Source organism: Heloderma suspectum, chromosome 1 (assembly GCF_057233095.1).
Source record: "Heloderma suspectum isolate Gila_16-S chromosome 1, 16-S_ref, whole genome shotgun sequence".
Lineage (NCBI taxonomy): Eukaryota > Metazoa > Chordata > Lepidosauria > Squamata > Helodermatidae > Heloderma > Heloderma suspectum.
Window position 1 is genome coordinate 224,238,826 of NC_139458.1, and position 19,690 is coordinate 224,258,515.

At 47.7% G+C, this 19,690-nt stretch overlaps 1 protein-coding gene across 6 annotated transcripts in view; it reads left to right on the plus strand.

Moving 5' to 3' along the window:
- Positions 1–19,690, plus strand: part of MLPH (melanophilin) — a 147,225-nt gene that overhangs the window by 63,459 nt on the left and 64,076 nt on the right. For all 6 annotated transcript variants that reach the window (XM_084820314.1, XM_084820304.1, XM_084820288.1 and 3 more), the window contains one exon: positions 2,433–2,593. In XM_084820314.1, coding sequence (XP_084676440.1) covers positions 2,433–2,593 — 161 coding nt within the window. The remainder of the gene's footprint in view (positions 1–2,432; positions 2,594–19,690) is intronic.

The window sequence follows — 19,690 nt, forward strand, 5'->3', positions numbered from 1 at the left end:
TCAGAGCTGGGCAGATAGTCTTCCCGGGGAGCTCGGGCCCAGCCAGCTCAAATCAGCCATAATTAGCCCGGGGAGGTTTTCATTTCCTCTTCAGCTCAAGCTCCAGTTATGTTTTTATTGTATTTCAAACTATTGTTTTAATCATTTTTAACTGGTTCTTTAAGGCCCCTTGAGTGCCATTTTTTTTTTTTTTGCAGAAAGGCAAATAAAATAAATAATAAATACTTAAGCTGTATGTTTATGCTCCCCACCCCCCATTTTTTTGGAAGAATATTTTCTGGCAGATAGTTTTCTTTACATCCATTTTGACTTTGGCTACAGTTCATTGCTTGACTGGATCCAAAAATATTTGAGAAACATTTGGTGTCTCATTGGCATTGCACAAATCCTAACCTAGTAGTTTTGATATTTGTAGAAACAATTCTTCTTTGCAAATAATTTATTCTGATATGTACCCCATCAAAGACATATTAATCTGATACCCCACTTGAGAGCTACTGAAATCAAGCTCTATCCCCACCCCACACTGCCTCTCATGCCCATTTCTATTCCACAGGAACCAGAGGTTGCCTTTGCCAGTTTCTGACAAGACCCTTGACAAGTAATGGAGTATCTCCAGTGTTCACCATACCACAGTTTTAGAATCACAGCTCTAAGAAGAACATCTCTTCCACTGATCTCTGTCTATAAGTTTTAGAGCAGAGGTGCAGAACCTGGGCAGCCTGGGCCTGACTTGCCTGCGCCAAGGGGAGCTGTGAGTCCCGATGCTCCTCATCACCGCTGCTGTCTCTGACCTGAGATAAGAGGTAGCAGCAGGGATAGGTGGTGGGACTCACCGGTGTGATGGGAGAAAGCAAGTGCTCTTCCCTGCATACAGGCGAGTCCCGACCGCTGCTGTCTGTGATCCCCAGATGAGAGATAGCAGCAAGGATGAGAGACAGTGGGACTCGTCTGCGCGCACGGGTAAGTACTGGCATCTGGCCGCCCACCATCCCTGCTGAGATCAGAGATAGCAGCCGGGATGGGGGAGCGGTGTGGCAGGACTCACCAATACCGGGAAGAGCAGCTGCTTTTCCCTGCACAGGTGAGTCCCAACGTCTAGGCTACCCTGCAGGGTTCAGGGCAACCTGTGCTGGGAGAAGGCATGGTGAAGAAGAAGGAAGAGAGGGGGGTGACATCAGGAGGCGGGATCATGCCCCATAGTGGGGGGGCAATCTAGCCTCCCACCCTAAAACAGTTCTGTACCCCTGACCTATTGTTTAGTGGCTTCCTGGCTCTTGTGCAGCTTTTCCAAAAGGCTGAAATGCCTCTTCTAATGCTCAGTTACTGGCAGTGAGAGCTTGAAGCCAAAGTATGTGGGCATTTTTACCGTGTGCCTTCATTGCCCCAGCTTCCACTGGAATGCATCGCCTGTGAGCTTCTCTGAAACGGAATTTGGCCCTCCAGCTGAAAGAGGTTCAACACCCCTGGTCGAGAGATTTCATCTCTAAATGCCTTACGATTTACAGAATACTGCAGAAGAATTATGCAGTGAATTGGGTAAATGGAGAGGTTATGATATTGGTCCAAAGTTATTCAAAAGGTGGAGAGTTAGGGTGGATTTGGCTATGTAGTTGTAGGAAAAATAAGTTGTCATATGATGCTTTTATGCCAACATCTATGTAGGACAATGGTATGTTGGAAGTACACCCCCCATCTCACCCTAGTCCCTGTGGCTACCCTAGATGAGATGATGGGTCAGTGATCAGATCAATCTTTTGTGAGGGGGAAAAAAAACACAGCCATGGGGGCTCCTGATTCAGACTGGGATTGTGGCACCAGGGGGAGGGGCGTTAACCCTTTCCCCAGAGCTGCTTTCTCAATGAACACCCCCACCCTCCCACTCTGGCCCTAAAACCAATTTGTTTGGTCAGGGAAAATATCCAGGCACATGTAGGTTTTCCCTAAGGGGCAAATTGCATGGGAAAAGGGTTAAACTTCCCCTCCCTCAGTGCTGCAGCTCAAAACTGAATGAGGACCTCTCACAGCTGATTCTTGTAGACATTTAATGAAATGGGGCTTCTGATCATGGATCTCTTTTACTTCATCTAGTTTGGCCTTGAGATATAATAGGTTGAAAAAGAGGCAAGGAACAAAACACCTGATTATATCAGCACTCTATTCCTTTCAGTTAATCTCTATCATACCTTGATTTATCCTTTGCTTTGTAAACACATCTGACATCAATGTGAGTTACAACACCACTTCACAACAGTTTCATATCTCATCTATAATAATACTATTTGGTGTTTTTGCTAATATTTTATACATCTTTCCATTCTTCCCAACTTCCCCATTTTCCTTTCAAATTGTCCTGAAAAACATGAATTAGCTTTGAATCCCACAACTACTGTTCTTAATCCCAAGTTACCCAAACCTGTTCTCTTCCTAAGGCATTCTATGGAATGAGCAGCACCGATCCCCATACTCGGCTGATATGGATACTTCTGATGAAGACAGGAAAGGAGCCCAGATGTTACTTGCTCATCAGCCACACACAAAACGCAGGAGCCGAGACTCATCCCAGGAAAACATAAACCACTCTGGAAGTCAGGTAGATAAGAAATTGGACACCCTCCTAAAAACGCGTCATAAATTTTATAAGCCTTGATGTGTATGTTATAGAAATTAGGGAACGGTGGTCAAATTCTGGGCTTGAGGAGTACCATTTTGTTTAGTGTGGGTACCTATATTCAGGTGCAAATCATCAATTAAGGTTGACAGTGACAGAGCAGAAGATCACACAAGTCAAATTTATGAATAAGAAATGTTTGACATAAGCATTTTTTGCTGTTCAGGTTTCAGAAAAGAAAAGGCATGATCCAAAATAAGGAAGTTGATACCTTCTCTTCCTTTTGATTAAATCCGTCACAGAAAATACGTTCAGAGTTATCTGAAAAGAACAGAAAGTCTGAAAGGGCAAGGAGGATGTGGTGGGCAGCAGTTCGGGTCAGCCAGCGGGGTTTGTGACGGGTGCGGGTTTGCCAGCAGTTCCACTGTATTGGACGTTGGGCCACTGCTGCCACCACAGTAGCAGGGAGTACGCCACCGGCCTCCTCTCTGTCTGCCTTCACCTGCTGATGGAGCACAGGAAGCCGAGCTCTTCGGATGGTGTTGAAGGAGGTGTGTGTATGTGCACGTGTCTGTTTGTCCAGCATTCTGCATGTCCAGTCAGGAGCAGGAAGTTTAGAGGGAGGGAGAGAAGGCCAAGCAAGGTGCTGGTGTGTCTCACCAGTCTCAGGGAAGGGAAGGGAAGGGAAGGGAAGGGAAGGGAAGGGAAGGGAAGGGAAGGGAAGGGAAGGGCAACCCAAGCAAGGTGACAAGGAGGAGAAAATGGAGGGTAGGGGTGGAATACAGTAATGGACAAAATGGAGCAGTAGAAGACAGACACAACCTGTGAATATGAGATGCTTGGGGGCATGCAGTTTCTGCCAGGCTTTTTGAAAGTATCTGACTTGCCACTATTGGGATGCTGCGCCAGATGTGCCTTTGCTGTAACCCAGCAAGTTATTATATTGTTTTATAAGTGTGACAATAAGCAACAGAACCTCTGTTTTCTGAGGCAGTATACTTCTGAATACCGGATGCTGGAGAGAAATGATGGGACAGCCATCACACTTTAGCCTTTTCCTGGCCATTGATTTCATAGTGTGGATAAGGCAACCCTCTAAGCATGCTCACTCAATATTATATTTACAGTATTTTGCTCTAGAATTGTTTTGTGCATATGAAAATTTATGCAAATATATACATTAATCAACTAAAACCCAGGCAAGTATTTATCTGAGTGACAGCCATAATAAAATGGAATCTGCTTCTGAACTACATCACGAGCTTCACCACACAAGGCTAAAATCCTGCATCCTTATCAGGGCTTCTGCTTTTAGATTCTTTGCGGAATTAAGATTGGCTCTTTTACACAGGCTGATGTGTGCTCTGAATCTGGGAATTCCTTTCTTGGCAAGTTCTGTATGTTTCATTTTACAGCCACTAGATAGCACTGTGGTTATAATGAAACTCCATCATTGCACACAGCTGATATATTGGATTAACATTCCGTATCGGGTTATCGCCAATATTTTTTAAAGCTGGGTAAAGGTCAGAAAGCACGGGGGACACTCTGGAGGTTGATGATGTCATGTAAAGGACCCACAAAGTTCTGTGAGTGACCAATCATGAGCGTGCAATAAAAGCATCATGTAGAAATGCTCCATGCGTAAATACTTTTAGGTACTTCTCCTAACTAGCAGTCTGATGACAAAAACGTCATCTCTTCAAACACATATATAATGCAATTCATTGATTGAAATGGGGTTACAGGAATATCTCATTAATCCATGGCTAATTTCATTGTCTTTTGTATTCAGTGTTTTTTGGAGGGATGGGGGGGGGATGTTAATGCCAGGGCATGTCTTTTAAATACATTGTATTCATGAGCGTCCTTTTTGAGGACTAGGAAGAACAACACCTGTGCAGACTTCTTGAAATCTTATCAGAGAAGCTAATTGCTTTACCTGTTTTGTAGAGCTGCAAGCAGGAAAGTAGCACCATTTGTACTGAAACCACAGGAGGCTGCTTGTTTGGTTCTGGCCGCACCCTAAACTGGACATGACAAGTGCAATTTTCAGAATACATTTTGATCTAACTGAGCTCTTTCAGTGCCAGTGTACATTTCTTGTTGTTGTTCAGTCGTTCAGTCGTGTCCGACTCTTCGTGACCCCATGGACCATAGCACGCCAGGCCTTCCTGTCCTGCGCTCTCTCCCGGAGCATGCTCAAGTTCATATTCATTGCATCGGTGATGCTATCTAGCCATCTCATCCTCTGCCGTCCCCTTCTCCTTTTGCCTTCAGTCTTTCCCAGCATCAGGGTCTTTTCCAGGGAGTCTTTGCAACAGGAACCAAGAATCTTAAGGGATGTTTTACTTCCCGTAGACCAACCATACCAACTCTGGGCCAGAAATGTAGGAAGCATCCTGAAGAAAGGCAGGTACTTTTTCCTCCTCAAGGCACCCCCCAAAATGCCCACAGAGAAAACACAGCCAGTGCCAAGGTCCTTGTGTGAAAGAGTATGATGAGCTGCAGAATAACACAGATGGAGACTTCACAGACTGGGAACACTGAAAATAGCCATGGTGCATTTAGTGCAGGGGCACTGAGCCTCTTTCAGCCAGAGGGCTGAATTCCATTTCGGGGGGGGGGGGGATACCAGCATATTTTAGTTTAAAACTCTGGCTGCTAATCTCTAAGCCTTAGGAGAGGCATTTCTACCTTTTAGAATGGAGGAAAACTGCACAAAAGCCAGGAAGCCACCCAACAAGAGATGGTTGAAGGAAAGGGGTTGGGGCCAAGGGAAGGGGGTGGGGCCCTCTGGGGAATCACAGATAGCCAGGTTTGGCTGCTGGGCCTGAAGTTCTGCACATGTGGCACATGTAGTTGGGCCCTCTTCAGATAGATATTCATCTGTGAGACAGAAATAGGTTGCTGTGCTCCTCTTTTCCCCAGGAATAAAGCAGCAACACCATGCTATATCAGAACTGGTTCTCTTTACTACCACCAAATCCTTAGTACCCAAAACTGGAGAACAGACCTTTCCATCTTTGCTCTTTTTCTTGCTAAGCATTTACTACAGCATTTTTATCTTTCCTCTTCTTTATCTTGCCTGCTGTTGTTTTCCAGCCTGTCTTGGTTTTTATAGATATTATTCTCACCTTTGGGAAGCCATCAGTTGCACAGCCTTTTGCTGTTTTCTCTTGGCTGCCCATGGCTCCCCCTGTATTACATGGGGCATCTTGAAACTAAACTCGCCAGTGCTCTTGAATCCGAACAGATCTTGGAATGGGGAATCTGAACTTCAAAAATCTCATCTGCTTCTTGCCTCTTCTCCCTTCCCAAGTGTCCCAGTCACAGTACAGCTTGGTCACAATGACTTATCACATGCCAGTCTGGGGGGTGAAGGGGATTTTTTTTTCCTGTAAAGGAAAGGAGATTAAGTATCTCTCTTTACACAAAGGTCTGAAGCCACTTGGGGAAAAAATCCTGTTGATTGAGCTAAAGGCAGTGATCATTTATACTCGGAGAGAATGAGCAAATGTACTGGTTGTAACAAAAAGTGAACAGTGTCTTGTGCGATTTAAAAATACCTCTGCTTTCCATATCCCATGGATCTCCTGTTATCTGAATTTGAATTATCAGGATCCTGCACTTTACAAGAATCCTGTGTAACCTGTGACCTAGATCACTAAAATTCACACTATACTCTTGTATAACCCAGATGCAGTGTGGGTCTGTGTAAAAGGCAAATAAACTTTCACAGCAGACATGCCACATATATTGCTGTGCCCCTCATTCACAGACTGAATTGTCCTTCCCCTGATGCACAAATGGCACAGCAACTGGAACTTTCTTGTGAGTGGCACTGCAAAACATTGGTCATCCAAAATGAGAAGCCAACTGATTCTATCTGCTGATTTCTTCTAGTCTGCATTAGTTTTTGTCTAGAGCCAATCTACTTGTGTGATTTACTGCAGAGAGAAAGCACTTCAGGATCATTTGGTACACATGATGCTGTGGCCACCCCGCAATCATCCCACTGCTTCCCTCTCTAAAACACACATCTTCTGAAAGTCATTTTAGTGCATATTTTACCTTAAATGTGCCTCCTGCCCACTTCAGCTGCAGTGTGCCCCTGTGAAGGTTTGAAGCCTACAGAGGCAAAGGGAAAAAAGATCAGGCTTAGAGGCCTGGAGTTTTTTGTCGGGAGGGGGTATCCCTGAGAGAAGTTTAATTTCCCCAGTTAAGGTTCACTTTCATTTCCCCAGTTAAGTTTCATTTGTTCAGGTTTAAAACAGTACTTTTGGTTTTGAGGGAGGAGGGTAGGGATGTACGAAATACTCACCTGGCTCCGCTCTGCAGCGGCTCTATGGATCCGCCAGCTGGGGCTGACTGCAGCCGGAGTTCCGGCCGTGGCCAGGCTGCTGCAGCTGCAAATGGCGGCTGTTGTAGCGGCTGCTATTTGCGTCCTTGGCTTGCAAGCAGCCGTGATAGGCTATGTAAGTATTTACGTAGCCTATCACGGCAAAGAGCAGGGATGCAAATGGCGGCCGCTACGCCATTTGCGCCCCTGCTCTTTGCCATGATAGGCTACGTACATATTTACGTAGCCTATCATGGTAAAGGCAGCCACGCAATTTGTAAAGCTGCCATTTATGTCCCTTCTCTATGCTGTGATAGGCTACATAAGTATTTATGTACCGGAATCCATGGTGGAATTCTCTGACATCCCTAGAGGAGGGTATAAAAAGAGAAAGACAGAGCAGTAAGACCAGGGAGACCAGAGCATGGAAGAGAGAGCAGAAAGAAGCAGCTGGAGAAGTCTAAATGCAGCTAGGGTAAAGGAACTTTTATTTTCTTTTAATGCCTTTTGTTTTGAATCACTCAGCTCTACTGTGTAAATATGTTCAGTTGTGATTGCTTGTTTTAATTTACCAGCAAACTGTTGTGGTTAAACCCTGTGTCTAGAGTGTCAGTCACCCCACGCCTACAGCCTAAACCCCACGTTACTGGGAAGGGGAAGTTTAAAAGAAGGAAGGTAGGACTCTTAAGGAGGCAAGAGCTCCTTAAGGAGTTGCTCAGGGGGTCCAGGTCATAAGGAGAACCATCACAGCCCCATTCACCCGAATTAAATCCTGCATTGCATGCCTTGGAGTGTGTCTATGTCTGGCTGTGCCTGATCTGGAGAAAGGGGTTGGGAGAATAGCTTGCTAGGTCTACTCAGATGTAAGGAGCAGAGGTGAGAAAGTGAGCAAAAGGGGTGGTGAAGGGGTGCTGTAAGGAGATGCCATCTGCTGCTGCCACCTGCCCTCCCCACCACTTCCTTGAGCAGCCGGCCCTCCCCACTGCCTCTGTAGCATCTTTCTCCCATTGAGAATATTGGAGCCCCCACCCCCACCCCCACCCCCAGTGTGGCTGCTTTCCTATTAGAGGCTTGATTTGTTCATAGAATACAACCTGTTTTCTCCCTTCGTAAAGGTGCAGTCTTGCAATTCCAATCTGTCAGGATAGCAACTTGACCCATTCATAGAATGCAGCCTGTTTTATCCATTCATAAATGTGCAGTTTTAATCTTTAATCTTTCACAATATCCCAGTGGTGGATGAGAGGGAAGAGGTGTGGGGCTAAACCACAGGGGCTTAATTCAGCACTTCCAAACTTCCCTGAGCAGGGCAGCGTGGACATGGGTGCGGAACAAGCCTCCCATTTGCTCAGCAGCATTGCCGTGTTTGATGATGTTCAGTGCAAGTGGCAGGACTCCGCCCACATGCCCCCAAAGTAAGGAGGATTGATGTGCAGCATGACCTGTGAAAGCGCGTGTTAAATAAAGCTGTGCACCACTTTGGTTCAGGATCCAAATTCTGAACCAAAGCGAGCGATTCAGACTAAATCGGTCCAGATCTGAAGCGGATGCGGATCAGGTTGCTTCGGACTGATCCGGATGATTCTGAAACCCAGACAGTCTGTCTGGGAAACATAAAAATTTGCTGAAGATTAGGGAGTAGGAGAGGAGGAGTTGGGAGGAGGGAACTGAGCCTTGGCCAGTGACATCTCTATAGGGCTGAACAGTTAACCCTGCAGTCTGCAATCACGTATATAACAGGAGAATCTGCTTTCATTTCCAGTGTGAGAGAGAGCTGGCAGAAGGAGGAGAGAGTTCTTTATTATTGGATTGTGCCAGCGCAGCGCAGCTTCTTCCCAGTACCTACATAGCCCTTCTCAATTCCATTTCTTAGTATTCCCTTTCCCTTAAACCCTTCTTCCAGTTCTAGATTCGTGTGTGTGTGTGTGTGTGTGTGTGTGTTTGTATCTATATCTATCTGAAGCTCTCTGGGCAGCTCACAAAAATTAAAATCATAGAGTGCAACATAAAACAATATAAAATATAAAAGCTTAAAACCACAATGTAACTATGCAACCAGAATAAAACCTAGCAGCAATGCAGAGTTTTAAAGTACAGATTTAAAACACCAGAGCTAAAAGATTAAGAAGCTAAAATGCTAAAATACTGGGAGAATAAAAAGGTCTTCACCTGGCTCCAGATGGAGAACAACATAGGTGCCAGGTGAACCTCTCTAGGGAGCTCATTCCACAGCCAGGGGGCCACAGCAGAAAAGGCCCTCCTCCTGGTAGCCACCCGCCTCACTTCTTTTGGCAGGGGCTCCCAGAGAAGGACCCCTGAGGATGATCTTATCCTCCTCACATATGGGAGGAGGCACATATGGGAGGAGGCAATCATTTGGGTAAGGTGTTCCCAAGCCATTTAGGGCTTTGAATGTTAATACCAGCACTTTGAATCGGGTCCGGAAATGGACTGGCAGCCAGTGCAGCTGGAAAAGTACATAATGTGATCTTGTTGGCCGGTCCCTGTTAACAATCTTGCTGCCCTATTTTGGACTAGCTGAAGTTTCCGGATCGTTTTCAAAGCCCCACGTATAATGCACTGCAGTAATCCAGACAAGAGGTTATCAGAGAATGGATAACTGTAGCTAGGCATCTCTGTCCAGATAAAGGCATAGTTGGTAATTAGGGATGGGGGAGAATTTCTCCCTGAAAATTCGGGGGGCCGAGTGCCAACGCATTCGGTCCTCCGAAGGTTGTTCGGGGAGAAATTCTCTGCCCCCCCCCCCCAGGATGGGACTTACCTTTCACGAATGTCCTTCCCGGCGGCGGGTCCCGGCGGCGGTTCGGCAGGTCTTCGTCAGGGGCGGGGCTGCCGCCGCCGCCATTACAAGAAAAGTTAAAAAAAAACAACACCCCTGTGATAGGCTACATAACGATTAACGTAGCCTATCACGGCTAGATTTGCAAAGTCAGCCATGATAGGCTACGTTAATCATCACGTAGCCTATCACGGGTGACTTAAAAAAAAAAAAGCACGTACGGCTAATGGCGGCCCCCATAGGGAGCCGCCATTCGCGTTCCTTATTTGGTCGCTGTACTCTACGTAAAGATTACGTAGACTACGGCGAAAATAAGGGCAACGCTATTTGCGTTGCCCTTATTTTCGCCGTAGTCTATGTAAAGATTTACACTGACTACAGCGACCAAATAAGGAACGCGAATGGCGGCTCCCTATGGGGGCCGCCATTTGCGTACGTGCTTTTTTTTTTTAAGTCCCCCATGATAGGCTACGTGACGGTTTACGTAGCCTATCACGGCTGACTTTGCAGATCTAGCCATGCTGGCTACGTAAATCGTCACGTAGCCTATCACGGGAGCGTGTTTTTTTTTTAACTTTTTATTTCGCGGCCGGGCAAGGCGAGGCGCCTCCTCCCCAGCCTGAATTTCGGCCGGGCGAGGCAGGAAGCCTCCCCCCCGGCCTGAATTTCGGCCGGGCGAGGCGGGAAGCTTCCCCCCCAGCCTGAATTTCGGCCGGACGAGGAGGGAAGCCTCCCCCCCGGCCTGAACTTCGGGGGGAGCAGCGAAGCACCTCCCTCCCAACGCGAAGCAAGCTGCGAGACCAGGTAAGTGGCTTTCGTGCACCCCTAATCACAGGTGACTTTAAAAAAAAAAAAGCGCGTACGGCTAATGGCGGCCCCCATAGGGAGCTGCCATTCGCGTTCCTTATTTGGTCCCTGTAGTCTACGTAAAGATTTATGTAGACTACGGCGAAAATAAGGGCAACGCAAATAGCGTTGCCCTTATTTTCGCCGTAGTCTACGTAAATCTTTACGTAGACTACAGGGATCAAATAAGGAACGTGAATGGCGGCTCCCTATGGGGGCCGCCATTTGCATACGTGCTTTTTTTTTTTCAAAGTCACCCGTGATAGGCTACGTGACGATTAACGTAGCCTATCATGGCTGACTTTGCAGATCTAGCTGTGATAGGCTACGTAAATCGTTACGTAGCCTATCACAGGGGCTTTCTTTTTTCTTTTACTTTTCTTTTGAAGTTTGTGGCCGGGGAGACAGGGCGCTTCTCCCCGGCCTGAATTTCGGCCAGGTGAGGCGGGAAGCCTCCCCCCCCGGCCTGAACTTCGGGGGGTGCAGCGAAGCGCCTCCCCCCCACCGCAAAGCAAGCTGCGAGACCAGGTAAGTGACTTTCATACATCCCTAGATAAAAGGTACTTCGTGGCACTGAGTTCATCTGTGCCCCAAGTGATGGTTCTGGATCCGGGAACACCCCTAAACTATGAACCTGATCCTTTAGGGGGAGTGCAACCCCTTCCAGAACAGGTTGAACATCACCTAGCTGGGCAGATGAACCACCCACTAACAGTACCTCCGTCTTGTCTGGATTGAGTTTCAGTTTATTGGCCCTCATCCAGTCCATTACCATGCCCAGACACTGATTCAGAACAGCCACTGCCTCACCTGGGTTTGATGAGAAAGAGTGGCAGAGCTGAGTGTCATCTGCATATTGATGGCACCTCAGTCCATGCCCCCGGATAACCTCCCCCAACGGTTTCATGTAGATGTTAAACAGCATGGGGGATAAAATAGAGCCCTGTGGAACCCCATGGCATAATTGCCATGGCACAGAGCAATAATCCCCCAGCACCACCTTCTGGAATCGGCCATCCAAGTAGGAGCGGAACCACTGCAATGCAGTGCCTCCAACTCCCAACCCAGATGACCAATCCAGAAGGATACCATGGTCGATGGTATCGAAAGCCACTGAGAGGTCCAGGAGAGTCAACACGGTTGCACTCCCCTTGTCCCTCTCCCAGCAAAGGTAATCCCACAGGGCAACAGAAGCAGTTTCTGTTCCAAAACCAGGCCTGAAGCCTGATTGAAATTTATTTATTTATCTCTCTCTCTCTCTCTCTCTCTCTCTCTCTCTCTCTCTCAATTTATACACACAAACACACACACACACACACACTTTCTCTTCTAGTTGTTAGGTTTCAATTTGGTTCTTTGTTTTTCTGCTTGTTCTTTGGCTCCACTCCCACCCACCCTGCCCTTCTCAATTACTATTCCTTCTAAGGCTCTGCACCGCTTCAGTCCTATTTGGTCCCAAAGCAATTCGGGGTGATTTGGACCGCTTCAGTCCAAATCCAAAGTGGGTCAGGAGTGGTCTGAAGCAGTCTGAAGGGGGTCGGAGAGATCAGAAGTGCTTCAGATCGCTTCAGACAATTCTGAAGCCTAGACAGCCTATCTGAGCAAATGCAACAACTTGCTAGAGGAGTGAGGAGGAGAGGAGGAGTTGGGAGGGGGGAACTGAGCCTTGGAAAGTGACATCTCTAGGTGCTAATAGGGCTGAACTTTTGACCTAGCAGTTTGTTTCCTTGCTTTGTACTGTTTTTTGGCTCCCCCCCTTCTCAATTACAATTCCTTCCCTTCCCATTTTTCAGCTCTCTATATTCTTATAAAAAAAGAAAGAATACAAAAACCAGCAATATAAATAATATTGTTATTTATACAATATTAGCCTCTTCTTTTAGGCTTTGGTGTTATTTCCCTCACCCCTTAGCTTCTATGTAGTTTTTTTCTTTCTGTATCTGCGTTTCTTCTGGTCTTTTGTGTGTGTGTGTGTGTGTGTGTGTGCGCGAGAGAGAGAGAGCTGTGTGTTGTGTGAGTGCACCATACACATTGTTGTGCACAAGCAAACAGTGTGTAGCCAAAGCAGTACACTAATACAAAGTTGAATATATACTGTGGGGCAAAGCACACATAATATGAAGCATCATCACTTCTACTGATTTTCCAAGACACTTTGCCTGTTGCTTGTTTTTCCTTATGTACATCAAATGACCATAAGAAGTTGATCAGGCTAGGCTATATGTATTTTTTGAAATGTTTGCTTCATCTTGTCCTTCCTGGGGAGAAGGGCCGCCAAAATGATCAGAGAGCTGGAGCAACTCCTCTATAAAAGGCTTCAATGTTTGGGCTATTTAATTTAAACGCAAATAAGGGGGGAATTTTATAAAATTATATGGAGTAGAGAAAGTGCAGCAGTGCAATTAACAAATAGGCCCCACTGAGTTCCATCAGTGTGACTTTTCCAGATAATGTGTATTGCAATTTGCAGCCAAAGAGATGTTTAAGGGAACAATCCTATGGCTGCTAGAGAGTGGCTAGATGGCCATGGGATGTTAACCGGGAACCAGCCTCAGACCTAGGGATGTACGAAAGTGACTTACCTTTCCGCGGATTATGTTGATGGTGGGGGGGAGGCATTCCGTTCCTCCCCCCCGGAATCCTGGCCAGCCGGCTGTGCTCCACAGCGATTCTGCGGAGCCACCAGCCGGCTCCGCCAGCAGCCGGACATCCGGCCGCTGGCTAGCAGGGACACAAATGGCGGCAGCCGTAGCCAGCGCCGTTTGCGTCCCTGCAATCAGCCGTGATAGGCTATGTAAATGTTTACGTAGCCTATCATGGCTGACTTAAAAAAAAAACACGCGTGTACACAAATGGCGGTGGCCATAGCCGCCGCCATTTGCATTCCTTACTTTGGCACGTCTTAGTCTACGTAAACATTTACGTAGACTAAGACGGCGAAAATAAGGGGAACGCAAATAGCGTAGCGTCTACGCTATTTGCGTTCCCCTTATTTTCGCCGTCTTAGTCTACGTAAATGTTTACGTAGACTAAGATGTACCAAAATAAGGAACGCAAATGGCGGCGGCCATGGGCGCCGCCATTTGCATACGCGCGTTGTTGTTGTTTTTTAAATCAGCCGTGATAGGCTACGTAAACATTTACGTAGCCTATCTCGGTGTTTTTTTAAAAAAATCTAGCCGTGATAGGCTACGTAAATCTTTACGTAGCCTATCACTTTTTTTGTTTTTGTTTTTGTTTAACCTGGAAATGGCGGCAGTGGCAGCCGGTCAAAAGACCAGCCGCCGCAGCCACTGCCACCGCACCACTGCCACAGCCGCCGCCACAGCCGCCACTGCCAGGAAGATCTGCCCAAAGTAAGTCTCGTCCCCGGGGGGGCAGGGGGCGGGCCGTTCCGCCACCGATTTCCGGGGGCCAAATGCGCTGGCATTCAGCCTCCCCGAGATCCATGGCGGAACTCTCATACATCCCTACTCGGACCTCACGCTCCAAGGTCAGTTCCTAGGGAACCGACCTTCCCACACTTCTACGCTGCCTCAGAGGCAGCATGGAACAGCCCTGTCCTCCACATTCGCAAGAGGAGCGTGGAGCGGCCAAAAAGGGGTGTGGCTGGGGTGTTCCGGGGCAGGGAGGGTAGAACTGCCTGTGCGACACATCCTGTGTGTCATACAGCAGCCTCCTTCCCTACTCCCTACTCCCACGGCTAGACAGCTGCTATCGGCTGTCTAGCCAAAAATGCAGGGCAGGAGAAGCACAGAGGGAACGATCCCCTCTGTGCTTCTGCTGTGCTTTGGATAGGTGCTCACCTCTGAGTTTGGAGGCATCTGCCTATCTGGATAGAATTGTGCCCTAACTCTTCTTTCTTCACTTAATGAGAGTCTCGGGTGGTGGCAGATTCTGGACAGATGAAAGGAAAGTACTTTTTGCACTTCAAAAAAACCCTACACCAGAGATTAGGTATAGTGACCTCCTAATTGTCACCTTAAACACCTTCTGTTTAGGATCTCTATTCCACTGTATGGCTGACATTTTCTCCCTTTTTTTAGTTTTTGAGAAAATGAAATTTTATGCATGGCTAGTACAAAAACTACTGGGCCAAACTGTCTGAAATTTGGCAGGTTCAGTCCATTGGGGCTGTCAGGTCCCCAAATTTTATGTATTTATCATAAAAACTTAAAAGTTATGGTCATTTCTGTTTTCCAATGCAAGTCAATGGGAAAACATAAAATCGTAAAATTGGATTTCCAAATCTAGGGATGTCAGAGAATTTCGCCATGAATCTCAGGGAGGCCGAATGCCAGCGCATTCGGCCCCCCGAAATCAGTGGCGAAATGGTCTGCCCCCCCGTGCCCCCCCCGGGACGGTACTTACCTTGGGCGAATCTCCCTGGCGGCGGCGGCTCCAGCCTTCCGACTCGCGGCTTTTCCAACCGGCTGCCGCCACCACCATTTCCAAGTTAAAAAAAGATTTACGTAGCCTATCACGGCTAGATTTTTAAAAAATACCGTGATAGGCTACGTAAATGTTTACGTAGCCTATCACGGCTGAGTTAAAAAAAATCAGCAACGCGCGTACGCAAATGGCGGCACCCATGGGCGCCGCCATTTGCATTCCTTATTTTGGCACATGTAGTCTACGTAAACATTTACGTAGACTACGGCGAAAATAAGGCGAACGCAAATAGCGTTCCCCTTATTTTTGCTGTAGTCTACGTAAATGTTTACGTAGACTACACGTGCCAAAATAAGGAACGCAAATGGTGGCGCCCATGGGCGCCGCCATTTGCGTACGCGCGGGGGGGTTGTTTTTTGTTTTAACTCAGCTGTGATAGGCTATGTAAACATTTATGTAGCCTATCACGGCTGACTGCAGGGACGCAAACGGCAGCGGCTATGGCCACCGCCATTTGCAGACCCGGCCGGCAGGATTCGCGGCGGGAGGGACGGGCGCCTTCCCCCCGGCCAGAATTTCGGGGGGGGAGGGACGGGATGCCTCCCCCCCGGCCAGAATTTTGGGGGGAGGGACGGAGCGCCTCCCCCCTCACCACGAATCAAATTTCGTAAAAGGTAAGTGACTTTTGTACATCCCTATCCAAATCTCAATTTGGATCCAAACTTGAAGCAAATCAGATCAGGTCCAAATTGGTCTGAAGTGAATCAGGGCTGATTCAGAAGATCCAAATCAGCCTCCAAAGCGAATCAGGGGGTCCATGCACAGCCTCATTTTACAACTCTTCATCTATATTCTTGTAAAAAACACACACCAAAACCCACCTTTTCTCTCCTCTTAGGCTTTATAGATAAATAGTTAGAGTTAATATCCCCCCTTAGCATGTTTAGGTAGTTTTTTCTTTATGTATCTGCTTTTCTTTTGGTCTTATATGTGTGTGTGCTGTGTGAGTGCAGCAAATATGTTATTGTGCACAAGCAAATAGTGTGTGGCCAAACAAGTACATACTAGAGATGGTGGAGAATTCCGCCACGGATTTCAGTGAGACCGAATGCCAGTGCATTCGACCTCATTGAAATCCTTGGCGGAATTCCAGTGCATTCGGCCCCCCAAAATCCATGGCAGAACAGCCTGCCCCCTGCCCCCCGGCAGATTTCCCCTGGGATGAAGCTTACCTGGGGCGGATGTTCCGGACGGCGGTGGCTCCAGCGGCGGCGGCGGCTGGTCTTTTGACCAGCTGCCACTGCCTCCATTTGCATCCTGGTCTTTGCCATAATAGGCTACGTAAGTATTTATGTAGCCTATCACGGCAGGCCAAGCAAAAAAAAACCCAACAACACGGCATACGCAAATGGCGGTGGCTACGGCGGCCGCCAGTTGCGTTCCCTATTTTTCGCCGTTTTAGCCTACATAAATATTTACGTAGGCTATTACGGCGAAAAAAAGGGGAACGCAAATACCGCCCAGTACGCTATTTGCATTCCCTTTTTTTTCTCCATAATAGCCTATGTAAATATTTATGTAGGCTAAAACGGCGAAAAATAGGGAATGCAAATGGCGGCTGCCGTAGCCGCCATTTGCGTATGCCGTTTTTTGTGGGGGGGGTTGCCTGCCGTGATAGGCTACGTAAATACTTACGTAGCCTATCATGGCAGCCTGGTTGGATGCAAATGGTGGCCGCTACGGCAGCAGCCATTTGAGTTCACACCAGCCAGTCCGCGGCCAGAACTCCGGCTGCGGATGGCCCTGGCTTGCTGCTCTGCGGAGCTGCCATGGAGCGAAGCTGGCCAGGCAGGATTCCCGGGGGGAGGACCAGATCACCTCCCCCCCGTTGAGGATTCCGGGGGGAGGGACGGAGCACCTCCCCCCCCACCATGAATCAATCCGCAAAAAGTTAGGGATGGGGGAGAATTTCTCCCCGAAACTTCGGGGGGCCGAGCGCCAACGCATTCGGCCCCCAAAATCGGTGGTGAAATTCTCCGCCACCCCCCCGAGATGGGACTTAGCTTTCACGAATGTCCCTCCCGGCAGTGGGTCCCGGTGGCGGTTTGTCGGGTCTTTGTCAGGGGCGGGGGCGGCAGCCCGTCTTTCGACCGTCTGCCGCCGCTGCCATTACAAGGAAAGTTAAAAAAAAAAAAACCACCCCCGTGATAGGCTACGTAACGATTAACGTGGCCTATCACGGCTAGATTTGCAAAGTCAGCCGTGATAGGCTACGTTAATCGTCACGTAGCCTATCACGGGTGACTTTGAAAAAAAAAAGCACGTACGCAAATGGCGGCCCCCATAGGGAGTCGCCATTTGCATTCCTTATTTGGTCCCTGTAGTCTACGTAAAGATTTACGTAGACTATGGTGAAAATAAGGGCAACGCAAATAGCGTTGCCTTTATTTTCGCCGTAGTCTACGTAAATCTTTACGTAGACTACAGGGACCAAATAAGGAACGCAAATGGTGGCTCCCTATGGGGGCCGCCATTTGCGTACGCGCTTTTTTTCTTTTTTTTTTCAAAGTCACCCGTGATAGGCTATGTGACGATTTACGTAGCCTATCACGGCTGACTTTGCAAATCTAGCCGTGATTGGCTACGTTAATCATTACATAGCCCATCACAGGGGTGGGGGGTTTTTGTGTTTTTTTTCGCGGCCGGGTAGACGGGGCGCTTCTACCCGGCCTGACTTTCGCCAGCGAGGGATGGGGCGCCTCCCGGCCGGCCTGAATTTCGGCCGGGCGAGGTGGGAAGCCTCCCCCCCCTTGCATGAACTTCGGGGGGAGAAGCGAAGTGCCTCCCCCCCACCGCGAAAAACGCTGCGGGACAAGGTAAGTCCCTTTCGTACATCCCTACAAAAAGGTAAGTGACTTTCGTACATCCCTAGTACATACACAGTCCAATATATAATGTGGGGCAAAGCACTACACACAATTGTTGTTGTTGTTGTTCAGTCGTTCAGTCGTGTCCGACTCTTCGTGACCCCATGGACCATAGCACGCCAGGCCTTCCTGTCCTGCGCTCTCTCCCGGAGCGTGCTCAAGTTCATATTCATTGCATCCGTGATGCTATCTAGCCATCTCATCCTCTGCCGTCCCCTTCTCCTTTTGCCTTCAGTCTTTCCCAGCATCAGGGTCTTTTCCAGGGAGTTTTCTCTTCGCATTAGGTGGCCAAAATATTGGAGCTTCACCTTCTGTATCTGTCCTTCCAATGAGCACTCAGGGTTGATTTCCTTTAGGATGGACTGATTTGACCTCCTTGCAGTCCAGGGCACTCGTAAGAGTCTTCTCCAGCACCACAGTTAGAAAGCATCAATTCTTCAGCGCTCAGCCTTCCTTATAGTCCAGCTCTCACAGCCATACGTTGCTACTGGGAAAACCATAGCTTTGATTAGACAGACCTTTGTCGGCAAGGTGATGTCTCTGCTTCTTACTATCCTGTCTAGGTTGGCCATAGCTTTCCTCCCCAGGAGCAAGCGTCTTTTAATTTCATGGCTACAGTCACCGTCTGCGGTGATCTTGGAGCCCAAGAAAGTAAAATCTGTCACTGCTTCCATTTCTTCCCCTTCTATATGCCAGGAAGTGATGGGGCCAGATGCCATGATCTTAGTTTTTTTAATGTTGAGTTTCAAACCAGCTTTTGCACTCTCCTCTTTCACCCTCAACAAGAGGCTCTTTAGATCCTCTTCGCTTTCTGCCATTAGGGTGGTATCGTCTGCATATCGGAGGTTGTTGATAATTCTCCCAGCAATCTTAATTCCGACCTCTGATTCATCCAACCCGGCATTTCTCATGATGTACTCTGCATATAAGTTAAATAAGCAGGGTGACAATATGCAGCCTTGTCGTACTCCTTTCCCAATTTTGAACCAATCGGTTGTTCCATGTCTGGTTCTGACTGTTGCTTCTTGACCCTCGTACAGGTTTCTCAGGAGACAGGTAAGGTGGTCTGGTACTCCCATCACTTTAAGAATTTGCCACAGTTTGTTGTGATCCACACAATCAAAGGCTTTAGCGTAGTCAATGAAGCAGAAATAGACGTTTTTCTCAAATTCTCTGGCTTTCTCCATGATGCAGCGAATGTTGGCGATTTGATCTCTAGTTCCTCTGCCTCTTCTAAACCCAGCTTGTACTTCCGGTAGTTCTCGGTTCGCATACTGCTGAAGCCTAGCTTGTAGGATTTTGAGCATCACCTTGCTGGCATGTGAAATGAGCGCAATTGTGCGGTAGTTTGAACACTCTTTGGCGTTGCCCTTCTTTGGAATTGGAATGTAAACTGACCTTTTCCAGTCTTGTGGCCACTGTTGAGTGTTCCAGATTTGTTGGCATATTGAATGCAGCACTTTAACAGCATCATCTTTTAGGATTTTAAATAGCTCGGCTGGAATACTGTCATCTCCGCTAGCTTTGTTGTTACTAATGCTTCCTAAGGCCCACTTGACTTCACTCTCTAGGATGTCCGGCTCAAGTTCAGTGACTGCACTATCATGGCTATCAGGGACATTCAGATCTTTCCTGTATAGTTCTTCTGTGTATTCTTGCCACCTCTTCTTAATCTCATCTGCTTCTGTTAGGTCCCTGCCTTCTTTGTCCTTGATCATGCCCGTCTTTGCACAAAACGTTCCCTTGAGATCTCCAATTTTCTTGACGAGATC